This window comes from Cheilinus undulatus, linkage group 11, assembly GCF_018320785.1.
Source record: "Cheilinus undulatus linkage group 11, ASM1832078v1, whole genome shotgun sequence".
In the NCBI taxonomy this organism is placed as follows: domain Eukaryota; kingdom Metazoa; phylum Chordata; class Actinopteri; order Labriformes; family Labridae; genus Cheilinus; species Cheilinus undulatus.
In genome coordinates, this window is record NC_054875.1 from 39,036,171 (window position 1) to 39,058,076 (window position 21,906).

The following is a 21,906-nucleotide window of genomic DNA, read 5'->3' on the forward strand; positions in this document are numbered from 1 at the left end:
GTATTTTCACGTGCCTTACACTTTCTCTGCAGACTAACTCCACTTTTGTTGCTTACATAATAAATTCTCTTTGAAGATCTTTGTGTGCTGCACCTTATCTCCATCACTACATCTGAAAATGTCTCCTTTAGTCTCCGCAATAATCCAAAACCTCATGGTATTTACTTAAAGATAGAGTATGTAGAATTTTTGCACTGAAATATCCATATTTATTTTAAAACTAACAATCCCTATGTAATATACTTTTTAAAAACATCTCAGATACTTTCAAAAATTTTCGAAGACAGAAATTCTTAATTTTTATAATCAGAACGGGACATATCTTATTATGGTGGCTGGCATAGGTTGCGAGTTCAAACTCCTAAACTCAACTCTGTAATATATATCCCGCAATCTTTGCACTTCCAGAGAGTTAGCGCTGCCCACCTCTGTGTTTCCTTGTCAATACTACTTCTTGTTTTGAGTTGAGGACTCTGTTCAATAAAAATGGCAAAAATCAATGTTTTGGTATAATTCAAACATTTCAAGTTACTTATTTATTATTTTTATAGACATGTTTTTGGTCTTTTAATACCTTTATTGTCAATGGAGGACAGTGGATGGAGTCAGAAACAGTGATGAGAGAAGGGGGAGAGACATGCAGGAAAGGAGCCACAGACTGGACTTGAACCCGGGTCACCAGCATACATGGGGCATGACCTGACTTCTTTGCCACCTGCGCCCTTTAATTTGTGTATTTTTGATCTGATGCACTGAAAAAGGCACTTCCGTGTGTACTGGATGCACATGCACTCTATTGCAGCTTCAAGCATACATGTGCACCCTGGGGCTTCTTCCAGCACGAATCTGGAAGTGCCTTTTTTAGTGTATTTCTCTCTTATTATGAAGAAAAATGATGAATGAAAAAAGAACACTGGTTTTCTATTTAAGTAAATATGCTGCATGAGATACCGTTTTTAATTGGACACAGTCCTAAATTCAAAACCAGAAGTAAACTGTGGAGTTGGGTGGAGCTGGGTAGCGCTGGTCTGCATTTGTCATGTTGTCTTATTGTTTGGTCTAGAGCCCCCGGTGGTAGAATTTTACATACTGTGTGGTTAATAATCTGAAGTGAATCTCTCATTCACTCACTTTCTATACTCCCTATCAAGGGTAGACATTTTAATTTGTCACCAAAAATAAGTTGGGTGAAGCCACTGTCAATCAGGCCCTTTGCTTATTTAGCAGAGAGATAATCATTTTTTCTTGAAAGGTTTTACTTACAGGCACGGTACTTAAATGCCATTTTCTGGGGGATTTCACCAGCACTGCTTAGCTCCATCCACCTACTTAGCTAAATTTTTGTTCTAAGTTGAGGTCTCTGTTAAATAATAAACTGCATTACATAAGGAACTGTCTTTCAACCTTTTTGTACCCAAGGCACACCTGAGATCAAGCCAAAATCCAAAGGCCAAAAGCTAAGGACCATGTCCATATCAATACAAAACAACCTCTTTAAAACATAGAGTAATTTAAGTTGTTCTGTAGTTGTAGTAATAACATGTGGTTGTACGAAGCCAAAGCCAAAGAGGGGAGTCACCTGAGTATAGGGATGCACGCAGTTAAACGATTAAATTTTGTTTATCAAATCAGCTGGTGCGAGAGTTACGAGTTGGTTAAACTAGTTATCTAGAACTTTTTTATAAACACGTACCTGAAATCCCGGCCTATAATGCTCTTTTTAACTGTGATGAACTTCCCGCCACTGCTGCTGCAGCCGCTGTAGCTCACTGAATGGCTGCTGCCTTCCTGTCTGACCTTCCCCCAGCACTTCACGGCGTGTAGTGGCGGTATATAGGCTGTCCAGGGTTGAACTCATTTATGACTAATCAACCAAAGTGAAAAGGCAAAGAGGAACAAAGGCTGGCGGAGCTAGCTGCTAATGTTAGCGGGTGTGATGTGAGCCTAATATACTCTGTAGAGCTAACACAGTGTCCATATGATGAACGAGACTGTTATCTAAGTATTTTCTTCTTCTCAATTGAGCATTTAGCCGAATGAGGAAATAGACACATAAGAACATCCCTATCTGAGCGTCTCCACTCAACTTACGGGACAACAACTTTGCAGTAGCTGCAGAGTGGTTAAATTACTTTCCCGTGCAAAAAGATTTATTATTTAAGTTTTTATACTTTTCTAATCTATGGTTTAATTTCTATAATAGAGACTGTACCATTTTAAAACATGTGGTGTCAAAGTATCCAAAAATTTTTACAACTTTAGTGGCTATCAACTATTGATATTTTATAGAGTCGTTCCAATATCTAGTTCCAGCTCCAGTAGTCTAACCATTACCCTAACAAAAGTTTAATACGCTTTCATTTTAAAAGTTTTAGCATGTTTTTTTTTTGTACTTACAGAGGCGATGTCTTCACAGTAGTGGTCTATAACAGTGTTTCCCAACCATTTTTTCTTGGAGCCCCCCCCCACCACCAGGACCCAAGACAGAAGAAAAAGTGACACACTGCCACCAAAAATCAACATAGATTTTAATTGTTTCACTGATAAAAAGCCTATGCATGTGTTTCTTATCAAAATACCTGTGTATAAACTACTTAATAACTGCTTTATCATAGTTTTAGTCAATACTTGCAAATCTAATTCTGGCAGCCACAGAGCAGAAAAGCCTTGCACCCCCCTTAGATCTTTGGTGCCCCCCCGGGGGGTCCCGGACCCCAGGTTGGGAACCAATGGTGTACAAGTCTGAGAACTGCAGTCTGTTGCCAGACTGTCTTGGGCTTTGATTTGTCTTTATATAGTGTTGATGCTGACTGAAACCTTATTAGTTAATCTTCCTCTTCCTTTGTGTGCTATGACTCCCCAGTTAAGAAGTTTAAGGCCTGACTGTATTTCTCTCTACGTCAGCTGTGCCTCCTGAAGGCCTTCCTGAGCTCTTCGGCTTCGATAAGCTCTTTACTTTCCAAACACAAGTCAACAGGGAGTTAAACATTCACCCTCCAACACAACATGCTCTGAGTGTGTGTCTGTGTGTGCCATGTGTGTTTAAGTGCACTACATGTCTACCGGGCAGAGCTAGTATAGCTGGAGCATCTCGGAGGAGAACAGCTGTTGAACAGAGGGCTACATATTTGGTCTCATCAGCAGCAGCAGTAGCAGCATGTCGTTTTAAAGAGCAAAAGGAGACATGTCAGCATCCCTAATCGCCAACAACACCGCAAAACTCCCTCTTTTCCTCCTTCTCCTTCTCCTCCTCTCCTCCTTCTCTCTATCTTTCTAATCCCGGAGGACTTTGCTCTCCCCAGCCACTGTACAACCAGCCCCCATCCCCTGCGCTCTCTCCCTGTCCCGCACCAAACCGCTCTGTTGCTAGGAGACTGGAGGGGTTGAGTCGGCTGCCCCCACCCCCGCTGGCAGTCACACACACAGAGAGACACACTAGCAGAGAGTCGCTGAGGGGAGAGAGGAGCAGTCCTGCACACAGGCAGGTCAGAAGGAGGAGGGGGGTTCATGGGGAAGCAGCTGGGTCACAAAGACAGGCCGGGGAAGATGGGAAAAGAAGCATCCTGCAAGAAAATACCTCAAAAGGATGAAAATTTGTGCAAAAAACGCAGCATTTTACTTTAAAAGTCAAAGGTACAACATACAAGAAGATGCTGCTATTTGCAAGGTGGCTGCACGTAAGTAGCTTAAGTTGTGCCTGGGTATTTTCTAGCAGGGTAGTATGGCTGTGTCAACAGTACTCATGACTCAGATTATCTCACTGCAGATGTGACAACAGGTCATCTTTTAAAGCCCCATCTCCCCTCTGTAAATCTATCAACCGGCTAATGGACACATAAATGGAGCAATCCCTGTGTCTTGTGTGTGTCGCTGAGTGTGAGAGCGTCTAAGAGGGAAGATAGTGACAAAAAAAACCCTGGGATGAAACAGACTATTACCTCCACAGTGTCCCCATTCTTTTAAATAAAACCCATCCCCATCTATTTCTCCCTTTTTCATGATCGTCCTCCTCTCAGCCTCAATTATAAAAGCCCATCATTAAATCCACATTAGGTGCTCTGAGCTCTTCCCCTCTGTCCCATGTCTCTCTATGCGTGAGTGTCTTTCATCAGCTCCCATGATGAGCTTTATTTGATAGAGTGTGTGACAACCCCAATATCCCGCCGAGCCGGAGACACAGACGGTCCCAGCGGCCCCACGGCCCGGCACTGTTGACGTTCCAGTCTGTGAGTCAAAATGGAGAGTAGATGGTGCTCTGGTGGTGGGCAGTAAACCAGTATCGGTACTGGTAAAATTTCTGCCATGGTATGGATTTTAGCAACACTGTCATCACAGGTTCAAATGGATGCGTTGTGTTGTAGCATGCACGCTAAGCAAAACTGAGTCTGCTGGTAGCATAGTAGAGCGAAATGTGACAGACAACAGCTCAGTTTGAGTCCAGTCCAAATAAAATTGCACAAATAAAGTAGGATTTATCTCCTATGACTGACTCCCAGGCTCAACTTTACACTGAAAAAACCAAGTGTAGCAAAGAACGATCATAGCTACACCCGGTCTTATCAAGTCCTAACTTCTATCAAACTGTTGTCAGAAGATTTAAACATAAGCCAAAATAGAATAAGTCATTATTTACTTGTACAGCCAAAATAAACACATGATGCTGTCTGATAGATATTAAGCTGTTTTGGGCGCTGCTTTGGCTCAGTTGGTGGATCGAGTGCCCATGTACAGAGGCTATAGTCCTTGACGCACTGGTTGCAGGATTGATTCCTGGTTTCGGGACTGTTTGGTACATGCCGCCCCCCAAGTCTCTCGTCTCATATTTCCTGTCTACTAAATAGTATAATCACTGTTTTCTTTAAATGGATGAGCCTACTGGGAGAGAAAAGTTGGCGCATACTGAGAGAATCAGCACCTGCAGGGCGGGGACAGCTCCCTGTTTCTACCTGACATATCTTGCATATTTTGGGAATATTAGTCTGTTCTGCTAAAACTAAGCTTTTTTGTTAGCTAATTGTCCATGTTAACTTGCAGGTTTATAGTCCAATCACAGTTGACTATCGCTCATCTTCATGCCTTTTCATTGGTAAATCCATTAATGAAGCACACTGCCATCGAGTTAATGATTAAGATAGCGTTTTCTCAGTGTGCGCGTTCCTGTGTATAAGGAATCCATTATATATGACACATTTGCCAAGGTATGGACTATAGAGTGGGGAAGAGGGTGGGGGTACTGGGTGGGATGGTGGTGGGGGTTGTTCGTGTGTGTGTGTGTGTGTGTGTGTGTGTGTGGGGGGGGGGGGGGTATTTTCTTTTATTTTTATGTTGTGTGTAAAGCACTTCGTGCTACATTGCATTGTATGAAAAGTGTTATATAAATAAAGATTGTCTGATTGATTGAATTTTTAATGACTATTATGATGGACTCCCCAATCAAGTCTGGCATCTTAAAGTTACGCCTGCTCCATCCTAGGCATATAGGTTACAATGAGGTGTTATTGAAACAGAGCTTAAGTTTAGCTGGTGCACAGTGTAGAGCTTTAAGTTGGTCGCAACTTCTAGCTTTCAGTCAGGTATAACATTACGCCCAGGTGTAGGACCGGCTGGTGCACTCAGCCCTGGCATTGAGCATTACAAGCAGTCAGGCAAATAGCCAAACATCACCCACTCATGCCGTCATAAATAACAGCAGCACAGTACCAGTGTTCAGTAGTGGTACCAGTGCAAAATCGATACTTTTTATATGGTATCGGTGCCTTAAAGGTGGCTGAATTGATTTTGAGAGAAAAAAAGTGTGTTGCAAGTAAGGAGGAGAATAAAAGCTGTCTGGATATTGTAAAGAAGTATCTGTGTAAGATGTGAGTTGACCATAGGATAAGAAAAGTAAACGGGTATTTTAACACATAAATCACACAAATTTAAGAATGTATTTCTTGCCTTTCATTGGGTATTGAAATGAAGTATCGATATCTGTGTTCACAGCATATCCGTTAGTATCAGATGTGTTGGTACTGGTACCATGTCAGTACCAGATTTCAATACTCATCCCTACTTCTTTCCTCTCCAAGTTTGCTGTGAGCAATAACAGCAATGTAGCGAGTGTCCTCATTTTACAGAGCGTCTATGTCAGCCTGTCCAAGGGGTATCGAGTTCCTTCCTCTAGTGTGAACCACAACAGCAATGTAGCGAGTGTGTCCAAGTTGCAAAGCATCTCTGTTGGCCTGTCCGAGGCTTTAACAAACACTGCGTTCCAGTGATGTGTCGTTTACTGAACGAGTCGGTCCATGGAGCTGGCTCTTTTATAGGTGAACGATTTGATCCAGAAACTGCTTGAGAGATGATTTTGAAAATTTATTAGAATTAATTTGTGTTATTTAATTGATTTATAGGGACGATCTTTCTTCAAACCACTCCGTCAAAGTCACTACTAGAGCTGTGCAAGCCTTCTACATTTTCTTTTCTTGTTGCTCTGATTGGCCTGCAATGAATGTGACAGACAGAATGTTCATCCAATCACCTTCAGAGATATTTTTTGCAAGTCCTGCCCTTCTTAAACACTTTCTATGGGAGGTTTCCCAGATAAATGTAAAGTATATCCATGCATTGGATATATGAAACAGTCTATCTGGCATGTCGGGTTAATTTTATGCTCAGACACGTGTTGAGTTGTCATCACATGGTTGTTTTAAGGGGACTAGAGAGGTCATAACACCTGAATATGCATTTAAATGCATTATCTCTATTAATTTAGTGATACCGTGATATAACACCGTTACCGTGAAGGGCAAGAAAAACACAGTGATTTAAATTGAATGCCATATCGCCCATGCCTATGACAGACATCCACATGCATCATCATCATCATCACATCCCAGAGTCCATTTTGCCATTTTGAAGCTATTATCCTACTGTCCCACTTCGTTAAACGCCGGCCTTGAAAAGGTATTAAAAACGACTGTAGCGGTGGTAGGGAGATTATCACCGTCTTAAAGACTCTCTGTGTGAGTGTGTGAGAGTGTGTGTGCGCAGCAGCAGAACTCAGACTATCTCCCACACAGGGGGGAGGCCCCCGGGCCAGTTAAAAATGGTGTTAATTTCTCCTCCTATGGGAAAGCAAAGAACGGTCTCTCCATGGCAACAGAGAGGGTGCTGAAGGGAGGAAACACAGAGCATGCGATCAGCGACCCCCTCTTTCAACGAGCACACACTCATACACACATTACGCACAAAACTACCACATACGCACACGCAGTCGGGCAAATTTCATCACCATAAGGAAATTAAATGATCACATATTGACTCAAACTTATTCCTTTATGAGCCTCTGTTTGGTGACGCTCCAGCCTCGGATCTCCACCTTTACACAGTCGATGAGCATGTCAATCACAGCCACACTCACAGGTAAATTCTTGTTTGGGCTGCTGAGAATCTGCAGTTTGAACCCATGAGTGGCGCACATGTGTTCCTAGAAATAAGTGCAGCAAAACACAAAATAAAGGTCCTACCCAGACAAAAGCAGCTAAAATCACATGAATGCAAATGCAGCTGAATAATAAGGGCCTGTGTTCTTTTGACTCTGTGGCCCTTCCACCAAAGAGGAGCTCTCAGGGGAAATGTGGACTAATTAATCAGATAATAATGATGTTCCTCTTCCCATCTGACCGTCAGGCACAAACATTTAGGGGCCAATTTCCAAAGAAGCGGAGTATGAATGGTTTCTGTGAGAGGAGAGGACGTCCCGAGACAAACCTTCATTTAAAAAAATAAAAGCATGATTTAATCCTCTATTTCTGTGGTGGTCCTGTTTAATTTGTTCCTGTGCCATCACTTGAAGGCTTAAACTAACCATTATTTCATGATTAATTTATCTGCCAATTACATTTCATTAATCAATTATTTATACTGTTGATAAAATATCAAAATACACTGCAGAAAGCCTATAGCCGTGACTTGGAAGCTTTAATTTGATCTGATTAAGAGTAATATGGTCAAAATTTCAATTTAATATCAAGTGGGACAAAGAAAAAAAGCAAATCCTCACATTTCAGATGCAGGAAACTAGAGATGTACGGACGCTATTAACTAACGATATAGTGTTGGGTTCCCAATACAATTTAATCATGACGTTTTATTTTTTCCACTGGGGATGTACAACATTATTAGCAGATATCTTAAAAAGTTAAATATTAGTTTAGACGGATGAAAAGTTCTGCCCATGTTTACACCAGATACACTGGCTGTAAGTATCAGCCTTTATGTCAGCCTATAATGGCCATTAATATCAGCATGTATAAACTATAAATATCAGCCTATATTGGCATTATATAGAAATATATATCAGCTTTAAATATTGGCCCATATGAGCTGTACCAGCTGCAAAAATCAGCTGATATAAGCTGAAAATATCAGCCATAAATACTGGCCTATAACTACTGTAAATATCAGTCTATGTCTGTAAATATGAGTATATGTTAGATATTAATATAAGCCCATATGTGCTGAATTTGGCTTTAAATAGCCAGCCTTATCAGTTGTCAATATTAATCCATACATCCAGTGAATATTTGCATTTATAAAATCTTCATAAAATATTAGCCTATACAGGCTGTAAATATTAATCTATATCAGCTGTAAATGTATGCCTGTATTGGCTGTAGATATCGGCCTTTATTAGCTTAAATTATCAGCCTATGTCAAGGGTAAACATTGACTTTTATCTGCTACAAATATTAATTTATGTCAGCTGTAAATATTGGCCTTTATTGGTTGTAAATATCAGCCCATGTCAGCAGTAAATAATAGGCTATATCAGCTGTAAATATCAGCCTATATCAGCTGTAAATATCAGCCTATATCAGCTGTAAATATCAGCCTATATCAGCTGTAAAAGCCTATATCAGCTGTAAATATCAGCCTATATCAGCTGTAAATATCAGCCTATATCAGCTGTAAATATCAGCCTATATCAGCTGTAAATATCAGCCTATATCAGCTGTAAATATCTGCCTATATCAGCTGTAAATATCAGCCTATATCAGCTGTAAATATCAACCTATATCAGCTGTAAATATCAGCCTATATCAGCTGTAAATATCAGCCTATATCAGCTGTAAATATCAACCTATATCAGCTGTAAATATCAACGTATATCAGCTGTAAATATCAACCTATATCAGCTGTAAATATCTGCCTATATCAGCTGTAAATATCAGCCTATATCAGCTGTAAATATCAACCTATATCAGCTGTAAATATCAACCTATATCAGCTGTAAATATCAGCCTATATCAGCTGTAAATATCAGCTTATATCAGCTGTAAATATCAGCCTATATCAGCTGTAAATATCAACCTATATCAGCTGTAAATATCAACCTATATCAGCTGTAAATATCAACCTCTATCAGCTGTAAATATCAGCCTATATCAGCTGTAAATATCAGCCTATATCAGCTGTAAATATCAACCTATATCAGCTGTAAATATCAACCTATATCAGCTGTAAATATCAGCCTATATCATCTGGAAATATCTGCCCATATCAGCTGTAAATATCAGCCTATATCAGCTGTAAATATCAGCCTATATCAGCTGTAAATATCAGCCTATATCAGCTGTAAATATCTGCCTATATCAGCTGTAAATATCTGCCTATATCAGCTGTAAATATCAACCTATATCGGCTGTAAATATCAACCTATATCGGCTGTAAATATCAACCTATATCGGCTGTAAATATCAGCCTATATCAGCTGTAAATATCAACCTATATCGGCTGTAAATATCAACCTATATCGGCTGTAAATATCAACCTATATCGGCTGTAAATATCAACCTATATCGGCTGTAAATATCAGCCTATATCAGCTGTAAATATCAGCCTATATCAGCTGTAAATATAATATAATATGTTTAATATAATTAAAGATTCAGATCATACATTTTCCTTATTTTCTTTAAGCATATTAGTGCTTGCTCTGTCCTGCATCACACAATAATAAAAGGAAAAAAATATTCATGCTACTTTTAAATTTGAAGTTATAGAGCTACTAGCTGAAACATGGCCACCACAAATCCAGTCTGAAATGGCTGTGTGTCTCCCTTTACTGTTATTAAAATGTTTGAACTTTCATCTAACAAACAAGACTTTTAAAAAGCTCATCTAGAGCTTTAATAAGTAGACTTCAATGTAAAACAAAATCACAAGTGGCTGCCTCATAGTTGCAGATTACTTTCTGTCAATTGTTTTGTTGTCATATATAAAGGCTTCTATGAAGCCAGATAATATTTCTGGGTGTCAAAAGCCAATATCTGCATGTGAGATGACTGATATCCAGGCCAAGACTTCCTCTCTGTGCTCTTGTCATTGTTTACAGTCAGACTTGCAAATTGAGAATGGGGAGACAACAATCTACAACCGGACTGTTATGTGCATTCATATTTAAATGTTTGTTTACGGAGATTAATAAAAGGCCAAATCATTATCAGACAAAGGCTGATGGCTTTCAGGATTCAATTTCCTCCTTTACTTTCGGCTTTTTTTTTTTTCCTCTCATAAGCGTTTTCACACATGGACTCCTAAAAATTTCTAGAAAAAGTGAACAGATCAGGTAGTTGGATAAATTCACAGTATAAAGAAAAGAGTGAATGAAAGCAAGCTAATGAATAGAAGTTATAACAAAGGGGCTTCATTACATGGGTAATGATTACACCAGTATTTACTCCCATCCGGATCTGTCCACAGTAATGACAGGGCCCCTTAAAGACCCAGTGAATCGGCCCTCCCTAAATCTGATTATTTTATATAGTCTACTAGTTAAGGTCATGTGTGGCAAACCAACAATTCAGTTCTAACATTTTCACATTACATGCTTAAAAGAAAAGATTCTTACCATTTTCAACAGAGGGTCATTTCATAATCAAACTGGCTACGTTTAACTTCAATAAGGATTAATAGAGTGAGGAAATGTGTTGTGAAATTTGGTGATCATTTAAGTTTTAACATTTTTTTTCATGCATTGCTTACTTTTAGGAATAACAAAATTATTGCCGGCTATTGGCCCCCTTTACCAGCTGGGTCCCAGAAACCCCCCCCCCCCCCCCCCCGTACATGGCCCTGCCCCCATCCTTTTACTAGTGTTAAATTTTCCTGTCTATTTCCTCTTTTGTTCACACCTCCCCTCACCCCATCTTCAAGCAGAAATTTTAGGACCTGCCAGGATGTACTCCAGATAAAGATGGGGGTGAATATTGCACTGTTTTTAAGACATTAATTCTTACTTACATGTCTATGCAAGCTGATGTGGACGTGGCAGCACCTACAGCGCACATTCACTTTTCAAGTGTCATAAAAAGCAGTGGTTCCCACCTGGTGGCTCAAGACCCAAAAGGATACGTGCCTGGAAAAAACTGCCATAAGCAATATTACATCCTTTTATCTTACGCTGGGATAATGCACACATTTTGGTTGTTTTTCTCTAAATCTTGATTTCTTGATCTTGTTACCTTCAGCTTTTATGATGACAAAATGTGGTGTGTTTAAAATTCTATATATCTAGAGTAGTGGTTCTCAACTGGTGGGTCAGGGCCCAAAACTGGATTGCAAAGTTGTTTTCAGTGTGTCAGAAATAACCTTGTGGAGCAGATGGACCAGCCAGATTTCATGTCTGTCATCAAGCAGATCCATCTTGCATAACTTCGTGCTGACATGTTTGTTCCCAATCAGAGACTGAACGGACCAATCAGCTTCATTTAAGAGAGGCAGTAGCTGCAGACATGGTTTGTCAAACTGCAAGCTGGTAAACAATGGTAGCCCGTGAAGGGACTTGCTTGGATGTGGCTGTAGCATCAGTTTTACTTTGACAGGGCATCATTTGAACGAAAGGAAATGAGTTGCACGTAGAGCTTCTCTTGGAGGAAATAATGTTTCTGTTCTTCTCCTGACCTGTTTAGGCAAGAATTTGATGTACCTAGTGACTTTACTGATAGTGAACAACAATAACAGCTACCTGTCAATCCCATGCTTTCTACAACCTTATATGCTTTGTTGCTCTGATTGGACGCTAATGATTAAAGCCCAAAACACAACGGCACATTTGGCTATTTGATACAATTCAACAGCCATCCTTAACACACACTGCAGCAGCACATCAACGGTTAAACTTCTTACCAGCCACTGCAGGGCCCAGTGTTTGATACCTGAGCTGAAAGCCCGCTCAGGGATTGCCTCCCTGCCTCACCGGGTAAGTGAAAAAACACTAAAAACGTAATCAATAAAACTTCATCGAAAATTATGGGGGCAATCATTTCGGTGCATGTCGCAGGTGTGACATATTACATTGTTTGGCCAATCACCCACCAAATATTTCTTGAAAGGTTCTGCCCTTCCCAAACACCATGTATGGGCTGTTGCCCAGATGTATGTGATCTGCATCATGTGGATTTGTAAAACAGTCTACCTGGCATGTCAGGCTATGTCACATATGTGTGCATGGGCAAAAAGAAATTGAGGTTTTGAAGTACATACACAGAGGCCCCAAATCAGGGATAGGCAACTAAAAGGGCCACGTGATTTTTCTAAAAGAAACATTTATACGCCTGTATTTCAAACTCAAATGCAAATATAAGTATCTAATTTAGTCAGCATAACACAGAACAAGCCAATTTAAACTGCAGTTGAATACATTTCACTGCTATTTAAGTTTTGCATGCATATCTGACTTTTTCTGCACTTAAAGATGAATATAAAAGACCTTTAAAGCAAAAATTCCAGCCAATTGTATCTCTAATTAATTGTAATAATAATAATAAAACTATAACCCAGCCTTTCCCAAACTTCGGTATGTTGCGGCCCAGCCTGAGAGCTTAAAAATTTCTGTGGCCCTTGTTACAACCATATATTTATCATATTTTGTTTCATAAACAGGGAATTTCAATACAAATGCTTTGCTTTCAGGTACGTTAACATTACTCAGAAAGTGTTTCTGGGGTCACAAAGTAAAACTAATGAACCACTGGCTTCAATTTTGTGTCAATCATGCATCTGCAAAGTCACTTGGACTTTCTCTTCTAATAGTCATCTCTGAAAATGTACACTGTGGCCCAGCAAACTCTTCCCAGGTAGCATTAATGCCTTTAGAGACGATGATAAATGCTTAAAATTGGGAAGCAAGCAATGTAGGCTTGTAGAATGTTTAATAGTGGGTCACCAATTAATCCAACACCAGTTAAACTGTGACACCGGTTAGATACATCAGAGAAAATTGACGATAAAAAGGTGACATGAGTTTTGTTACTTCTGAGACTTGAAATAATAACATATAATCAAGCATTTTAATCATTCAAAACTTAATTTATTTGTTTGTTTAATAACATTTCTAATTTCAAAGATTTAAAGATATTATAAATGAACTCTCATGGCCTGCCTAAAGTACCTCTGGCCCAAACTTTGGGAAGCAGTGACCTAACATACATGAACAACCAGATATATAATAGAAATGTTTTTATTTTTCATGTTTTCATGCCGGATATTACCATAGATTTTTATGTTTACAATTTCTTGATATTTGAAATCAACTTGCGAGCCACATTAAGTGAGGAGGAGGGCCGCATGTGGCCCCTGGACTGCTGGTTGCCCACCACTGCCCTAAATGCTTAAACATTCTTATATTTTATTTACTTTCCTTCGCTGTTATAACAAGGGAAGTTTGGTCGTTTCTCAAGATCTTGGCTCATTTATTTCACTATCTTAGGCTGGTTTTCCCATAATTATGTCTCTATATCTTATGATTTCTAGAAAAAACAACAATTCTTAAATCTACATGTCATCACAGGAAGCAGAGGAGAATGAAATCTATGCATACATGTCCAAACAAGGCTTCTCTCCTAATGTGCTTTTTAAACATAGTTGATGTGTCCTCAATGAACCAGATGAACTGTTCCTTATAAAGCCCAAACTGCGTCATTTTTCATCAAATAAATCTGAGTGGCTGAAAATTTGGGGAAATTTAGGTCATCATTTCTCATTAAGAAGGAAGTGGTGTGTCCTGAGGGCACACCAGTTAAAACTACTCCTGAAAAGTGTTTCCAATGGTTACATTTATATATATCTATACATGAATGTGTATGTGAGAACACTAAACTCTGATAGGAAAAAGGAACAGAGATATTTACAGATTTCAGTTGGCATGGCAACAAAAAGCAACAGCCCACAGTACTTCAAATTTTTCAGTACAATGCTCATGTCAGCCGAGGGGAAACACACGGGGCGTTAAAGCGTCTCTTGTATAAAACGGGATGCACTCGTCTCAGGAAAAGTCTTGTTCTCACAGCGTGTTCGATTCAGTGTCTGGTCCTGCTCTCCTCCTCCTCTGTGGCGTCCTCTAATCAGGACATAATGAGAGCTAAACGAGGCTGCGTCTCCAACACGGAGGGCTGCTGGATTCTCTGAGCAGCAAATACAGAAAATAATTCTCTGTCCTGCTTGAAAAGATCGACTCTGAGTCTGTCTGTCCGTCCCGTCACACACTGAAGCCGCCTTGTGTGCTTCACAGAAGAGACCTTCTCTGTCTGCACGTCGTCCTCCGTCCACTCCTCCCCCACCCAGGCGCCCGGCGTTTAGCCCCCTGCCTGCCCCCGTACACAAACTTGGCACACCCTGGGAGCAGCTGCAGCGGGGGATCCAGTGCTCCAGCTTCAGAGACACACCCCCCCCACCCCTTCACCCTGCAGCCGCACGAGGAGCAACTGACCATTATATCCGTCTGTTTGTGTGCATGTCACTTCTCCACTGGTCCAGGACGGCCTATTTATAAAACCTGAGATTCTGAATAAAAAAATGCTGCTTTCTAATAGTCACATGAATATAAATAGTTTGATTTGTTGCCTCTGACTCATCATTAGAGGCTGCTTGTGTTGGCTGATGTTTTGTTTGTTGTTTAAATTTCCCAAGTGGAGCTGAGTCAGGGGGAGGTTTCCCCCTGCTTTATGTTTGCTACAAAGTGAGAGCACTCCTCTGTGGTAAACAAAACACACTCAGATGGTTTAATCAGACTTTAGAGCATTGGTTCCCAACCTGGAATCTGGACCCCCAGGTGCGCTGGAGATTGGGGGAGCCCATTTTAGTCATTTATAACCTTTATAGTTCTATTCGACAAAAACTCAAGAACATTTTGGTCAAGTTTTAGTCATACAAAGTCCTTCGATTTTAGCTTGTACTTTAAGTCACAACATTTATTCCCTTTGAACTAATTTAATGAGCCAAACAGTTAAATATTACGTATCAATATTCAGCTAAACACACATTTAATTTGTGTTCAACCTACAAGTCTTAAGAGGAGAAAATGCTCAGAAAACAGTCAAAATGATCACAGGGTCATTGTGTCAGAGGGTACGTAAACATACACCGGTGTACTTAGAAGAGTGGCTAAAGTTAGCAGCTAGCTCCACCAGCCTTTGTTTCTCTTTTCAGATTCATGTAATGCTTCAAGTGCTTACTTATCACTTCAGTTGAGTTTTACACAAGTATAACCCTCAACAGCCTACACACAACTTTATTTCCATCTTCTACCTAAAAAAAACACTGCCATACCGAGCTGTTTCAGTAAAATGCTAAAAGCTAAGCTTCTCGTGTTTGCCTTCGGCAAAGTGCCAGGGGAAAGGAGCGGTCATGAGCTGAGGCTACAGTGGCTTCTAGTGGCAGGAGGATTTATTACAATTTAAAAAGCACATTTGACCAGGATTTCATGTCCATGTTTACCACAAAAAAAAAATGGTTTAACCGACTTGTAAATTTTGTGGCGGCTAACTACATATCCAAATTTCTTTTAGCTATGTAACTACCTGATCCCTAAAAATGTATAAAAAAGACTCATACTAATAAACTATCAATACTTTAATTGATTGAAAATACACTGATGAAAAATTCTAACACATTTTCTAGGAACAGCAGAGAAATATCCTGGATTTTTAAAGTTCTACTGTGCACTACTAACATTTCGTCTTGTTCTAATACTCTTTATGACCAAAGATCTATTTTTTCTAATCACTAACATTTTTCATCATAGTTTAAGTCAACTAAATTACCACTGGTTTGCATTGAAAAAAAAAATTCTTACAAACTCTGTGGATCTTTGACAGTAATGTATGACCTTTTATTCATGTAGATCTTGAGGAGCCTCAGCTCAAATGGAAAAAGGTTGGAAACCATTGATACAAGAACTATTAGATTTCAATCAATTTAAATATTGATAGTTCATTAATATTAGTGTTTTTATATTCATTTTAAAGTCTGGCTGATTAAATCAGTTCAAAGCGAATATAGGATGTGACATTTTTAAACTGGACTGAAATGTTTTTGAGTTTTTGCCGACTGAAACTGAGAAGATTTCAAGTAACTAGAATGTGACTAAAACTAAAGAACATTTAAATCTAAAGACGAACACTAAATTCTAAATATTTTCCAAAATTGACAACATGAAAACTCCTACACAGTTGTCTTTCCAAAAGGACTTTCATAAACTATTATCGAAGTGTTTTCTCCTGAATTTACTCCATGAGACCCCTGACCCCAGTGTGGGAACCATTAACTTATATGGAAAGTAGAGAAATATCATGAATTTTTAATTTCCTACTGTCCACAAATAACATTTTAGTCTTGTTTTAAAGTCCTTTATGAAAACTAAACTTTTTTTGCCAGTTTTTATCACTGAAGATCCATTTTTTATCTTGTCTTAGTGTGGTCGACTAACATTTTTAGTCATGGTTTTAGTCGGGTAAATTAACACCAGTTTGCATTTTAAAAAAATATAAAATGCATTTAAAATCAAAGTAAATTTTTGTCAGCGATGTATGGCCTTTTTATTTATGTGGATCTTGGGGGCCTCAGCTCCTTAAAGATAGAAGTGGGGGGCTCAAAGGAAAAAAAGGTTGAGGTTCTCAACTGGTGGGTCAGGACCAGGATGGGAAAGTAGCAAATGTGGGTAATTCTGAGCAGTGTCAGGTGAATTTGCTCCACCTACTTGCCACTGGGGCACATGAATAAAAGTAATGTAACAGAATGATTTTGTGATGGTATACGGCATGACCAAGCAGACAAGCTCAATGATCAAAGACCCCAGCTTCCTCCTCCCAGTATCAGAGCTGCCATCAAATGTTTACAGTCAGCTGTGAGCTGGGATGGTTTGACTCTATCACATGAGTGGTGCTGCAGCTGGTCCACCTGTTCAGGTGCTTTTGAACCAGTGTTTGGTTTTCTTGGGTCAAAGATAGTCAAACAAGGCTCTGGCACTGTTAATAGTTCACTTTATTAAACTAAAATTTATAGGCCTTGATTATTCTATTACAGCTCATTACATGATGCTGCTGGTTAAAATAAAGTGGCTGGCAAAAAAGTGAGTCCAGTAGATTTTTGAATCCATCAGCAACAGTGGCAGGTAGGCAAAAAGTTCATCTCCAACCCTGGTTGGGACCCTGAAGTGGGTTGAAAAACATTCATGAATGTGTTCCAGGTAAATAAATTGGCAAAAAGTACATATGGAAGTGGATATAAAGTAAATTAATTCATGTACTTTGTAGGTTTTCTTATAATGAGGAGTAATTGTCTGCATTTGTATGAAGATGCCTACTTATTTTTCTCATTTTCTTAGGATTACAAAGCTGGTTTTCATATGACAGCAAGGAAATTCCCCAAGAAATGACCACATGTCCATCTCTTAGAGGAAAATGAATTGAATAACATGCATGCATCTGTTTTTCAGTCATATTTTGCTCCATTTGAGCTCCAAGCTGCAACATTTTTCATTAAATAAGTCTGAGTGGTTGAAAATATTTCAAATATTTGGGTCATGATTTCTCATGAGGAGATGGTGGTGGGTCCTGAGGCTAGACCCGTCGGGTTTAGTTCATTTTAGAGTTTGTTTTTTTCTAACAGATAAATAACAGATAAGAATCAAAATCAGCAATAAACGACCGCAATCACAGACAAAAGCTGATCAACAACATGTTCAGGCACCATCTGCACCTGCAGAGACACATCACACCTGCCCCCTCGCCCAGAGGGAAACCTAATATTGAGTGGAGATTAGAGGAGTTTTGTAAAGGCACTGGGCCTGAATCTAAATTGAGCATTCACACAGGTACAGCACCTGTGGAGGGATCAGCGCTATTCAGCCCAAATCAAAGGATTCAGGCTGCAATCGGTGCCAAAATCTCCTCCAGTTTGTTAACAAAAAAATGTGTCTCTGCTCTTTAAGGGTCCAGAGAGGCTCTGTCCCAGCAGGGTGGGGGGATGAGGAGGAGGAGGGGGATTATTCCCTGAAGGCGCTTATTTAAAATGGTGGTTTTCTCCTTACTGTCACAGCAGGCCCTGAACACGGTGGATGCTCTGCAGAGAGAGAGAGCTACTGAGGGCTCTGCTGACAGTTCACCATGTTCATGTTTATCTTCACAAACCGTTAAAAAAGCAGAGAGTGTGGTTTAACCCTTAATGCACCTGCAGCAGGAGCGTCTGCTGCGGTCACCTCACTTCCATCACCCCCCCCCCACCCCCAACCTTTCTCACCCAAGTGAAGTCTGAGCTCTAACTGTGGGCGTATGTCGCCATCAGTCCCGTGCAGACCCTTTTGTTTCCGCCACAGCCCCTCACGTGGTCACCAATTACGCACAGCTGCTGCCTCCATCAAATGTAGAAAAAGCATTTTTAAATGTTTTTCTCTCAAAGGCTGAATTAAAGCAGCTCATTATGGGGCTTCATGTGTGAAGGTGCACAATAAAATGCGGCAGAGGCAGACTATCCTGGACCACACAGGTGTTGCCAGAGCAACCAGCGAGTGCCTTCGAGCTCGAGCCGCATCCCGCCCAGGACAATGAAAAGTGAAAGACTCTGACACACAAAGATCATGTTAATAAAAACGCGCGTATGCGAGGGTTTTAACGGCCAGTCTGCTCGCGCTCGAAGAAAGACAAATGAATCCTGTCGACGCACGGGCACGCTCCGGCTTGCTCGGTTCAGATGGGACAGTGAGGGCGCGTGCCCTTTGACAAATCGCTGACAATCAAAGCGGAGCAGGGAGGACGACCTGACGCCGTCTGAGTTGGCGTTAATAGTCTGTGGTCCGCCAAGGAGCACGCGGGAGCACCCTGACATACCCGACCCACCGCGAACATGCCGTTGCATCCACGTGCGCGCGCACAGCATCACCATATCTGTCTCCACGAGACCTGTCCAAACTAAACGCTGTCAATAGTCAATTATCTCGTGCTTGCCGGCCGCTTACAGGACTTCGACCTCACTGACAGAGCTGGCTGAGCACGATAGTCCACCTTTTTTTTTTTTTTTTTTACAACGCCAGGAGGCACCGGCGTTGCTATGGCAGCAAGGGATGAGAGTAGGGCTGGGATGTGGACAAAGTGAAGCTGCATGGAGAGAGGAGAAGGCGAGCCGGGACCACAAAACATTCATAAGTTATCATTAAATTCACGTGACTGATGCGTGCGTGCAGCCTGACATCATGGTAACTTACAGGCGGTAACGGGACGTCTCGTGCACATTCTGTCTCTGTCACACGCACACACAAACACAAATGCACGCACACACTTTACCGTTGACTTGACCGGGACGTATAGCACGGGCTTCCCTGGAGCTCCTTTCTTGTTGTGCTCTCCTAACACGTTGGTCCCGACCTGAAACCCTTTGGACTTCACCCAGAATTTGAATTTCGCGTTGATGTGGCTGTTGTCGATATAAACGCCGTCTGTCTCGTCGTTCTGCAACAGTGTCTGCATGATTTTGTTGTATTTTCTCCGGGTTACGGTCTTTGTTTTCCCGGAGTCTCCATAAGTCCGGAGACACCAGTCCTGAAATTCACTGAACATCTCCGCCTCCAACACGACCGGACTCCGGCTCCTTTTGGGCGCATCCACGCACGCCTTTTTCGTTGCCATCTCTCCCCCCACTCTCTCTCTCTCTCTCTCTCTCTCCCCCACCTCTCTCTGTTCAAACAGCCCAGGCTAATAAAGAAAAAAAGACTTGAACGGGCTGTTTCCTCTCCGCTGTCCTGGATGCGTAAAAAGGGGGTTCTGGTTCTGGGACGCTGCAGCCTCTCCGCGGTGCTCTCCTCTCTCAGCCGAAGAAGAAGTGACCCGGACGGCTGCACACCTGTTTGCAGAGGAGCAGAGCTGTCCCGAACCGCAGCGCTGAAAAATGTCACTTCCTCACATCCTCCGCTGAGGAGCAGAGAGGGGGGCTGTCCTACAGTACGCCGAGCGGGTATCTCCCACCTGTGCGTAAAAGGCTAGAGAGGAAAAAAAAAACGCACCGTCCTCGCTAAACAACAAAGAAGAGAGACAAAAGCGCGGAAACAAGCGTCGCTCTCAGTTCCTATCGACCTACTTTCTTACAGTATACACTATTTTCAGATGCGGGTTGCTCAACCCTTCAAAAAAAAAAAAGGCTCACAATGAGCTCCTGTGCAGCCACGTATCCGATCAACATGCGCCACCTGGGATTGTTTCTGCTCCTCACACCTGTTTGAATGTGATCCGCACCGCACTCACACTGTCTGCTCCGTCTATCCCGTAAATAAGCCACACTCATATCTGCATCAGAACACGGGCTTAATTTACAGCAGAAGCAAGCAGCCGCAGAGAGAAAATGTCCGATTTGGAGACGTGGAGGTTGAGAGAGGGTGGGGGCAGAATTTGTTTGATGCTGTCTGAGGAAAATGCTCGAAAAACACTGACAACAGCTTCCATCTTCGACAAGAAACACTTGTTTTTTTTTTTACACGTTGCGATCAAGACGCGATTTAACAGTGTGTAAAGTAGTTAAGAAAAACAGAAATATCCTGAAAAGACAACATTTACTGTTTCCTTCTTGTGACTGAGTCCAGCAGCTTAGGTTTGCTCTTCAGAGGGAAAATCATGGAGGATGTCAGACTCTCTTGGGAGTGCTAGAGCACCCTCAAATTTCATCAAAGCACCCCAAAACATAAGAAAACATGAGAGAAACGATGCAAACAGACACTAAATCTTAATTTAACATCAGGATGCAGAGGGAATTCACTGCCATCTTAACAAACAGCAGAAAAACTGGTCAGTTATGTTAGTTTATGTGATAGAACAGTTCTCCTAAAGGGCTTACTGTTTAAGTGTTGAGCAAAAGAAAAGAAAGTGTAATTTACTTTGGGAGAAGAAGTGATAGTGCTAGTGTAGAGTGCATTCTTAAGTGCTGATATGACAGTTTCAGTGGTGGGATCAGGAGGTCTGAGGGGAAGGGGGGAAATAAAAGAGTACCTGCTGTATGCTGTGGGGCACCAGGATAAAGATTTTTGTCGTTTTTGCCCACGTGAAGGACACCAAAGGGGAATTTGTGAAATTCTCGCCAATAAAAAGGCACTAAAGAGGGCACTTAGACAAATCTTGCTCCCTAAGAAGGAACCAAAGAGAGCACTTTGTCAAATTTACCCCACTTAAAACAAGCAGAAGAGGGTGCTTTGTCCAATTTTGCCTTCTAGGAAGGCTTGAAAATATTGTCCACTCAGAAGGCTCCAAAAGGGGGCACTCTGTCAAATAGGCTCACTAAAAAGACTCTAAAAAGGTCACTTTGTTAGGTTCTTCCCACGTAAAAGGCACCAAAAATGGCACATTGTCAAATCTGGTCCACTAAGTACAAACAAAAGAGGGCACTTTGTCAGATAATCTTCCCTATAAAGGCTCCAAAAGGGGCACTTTGTCATATTTTGCCCAGCAAAGAGGGTCCTCTGTCATTTTGGTCCACTTAGAAGACTCCAATGAGGGCCCTTTGTCAAATTTGGCTTACGAAGAAAGCCCAAAAAAGGGCACTTTGTCAAATACCCCCCCACACAAAGATTCTGAAGAGGACACTTGGTCAAACTTTGACCCTTCAGAA

General features: G+C 41.1%; 1 protein-coding gene across 1 annotated transcript in view; it reads right to left on the reverse strand.

Moving 5' to 3' along the window:
- nol4la (nucleolar protein 4-like a) overlaps positions 1–19,940 on the reverse strand; it is a 47,131-nt gene extending 27,191 nt beyond the window's left edge. The window contains exon 1 of the mRNA XM_041800004.1: positions 19,599–19,940. Within this exon, the coding sequence (XP_041655938.1) occupies positions 19,599–19,940 (342 nt within the window). The remainder of the gene's footprint in view (positions 1–19,598) is intronic.
- Positions 19,941–21,906: the final 1,966 nt, after the last annotated feature.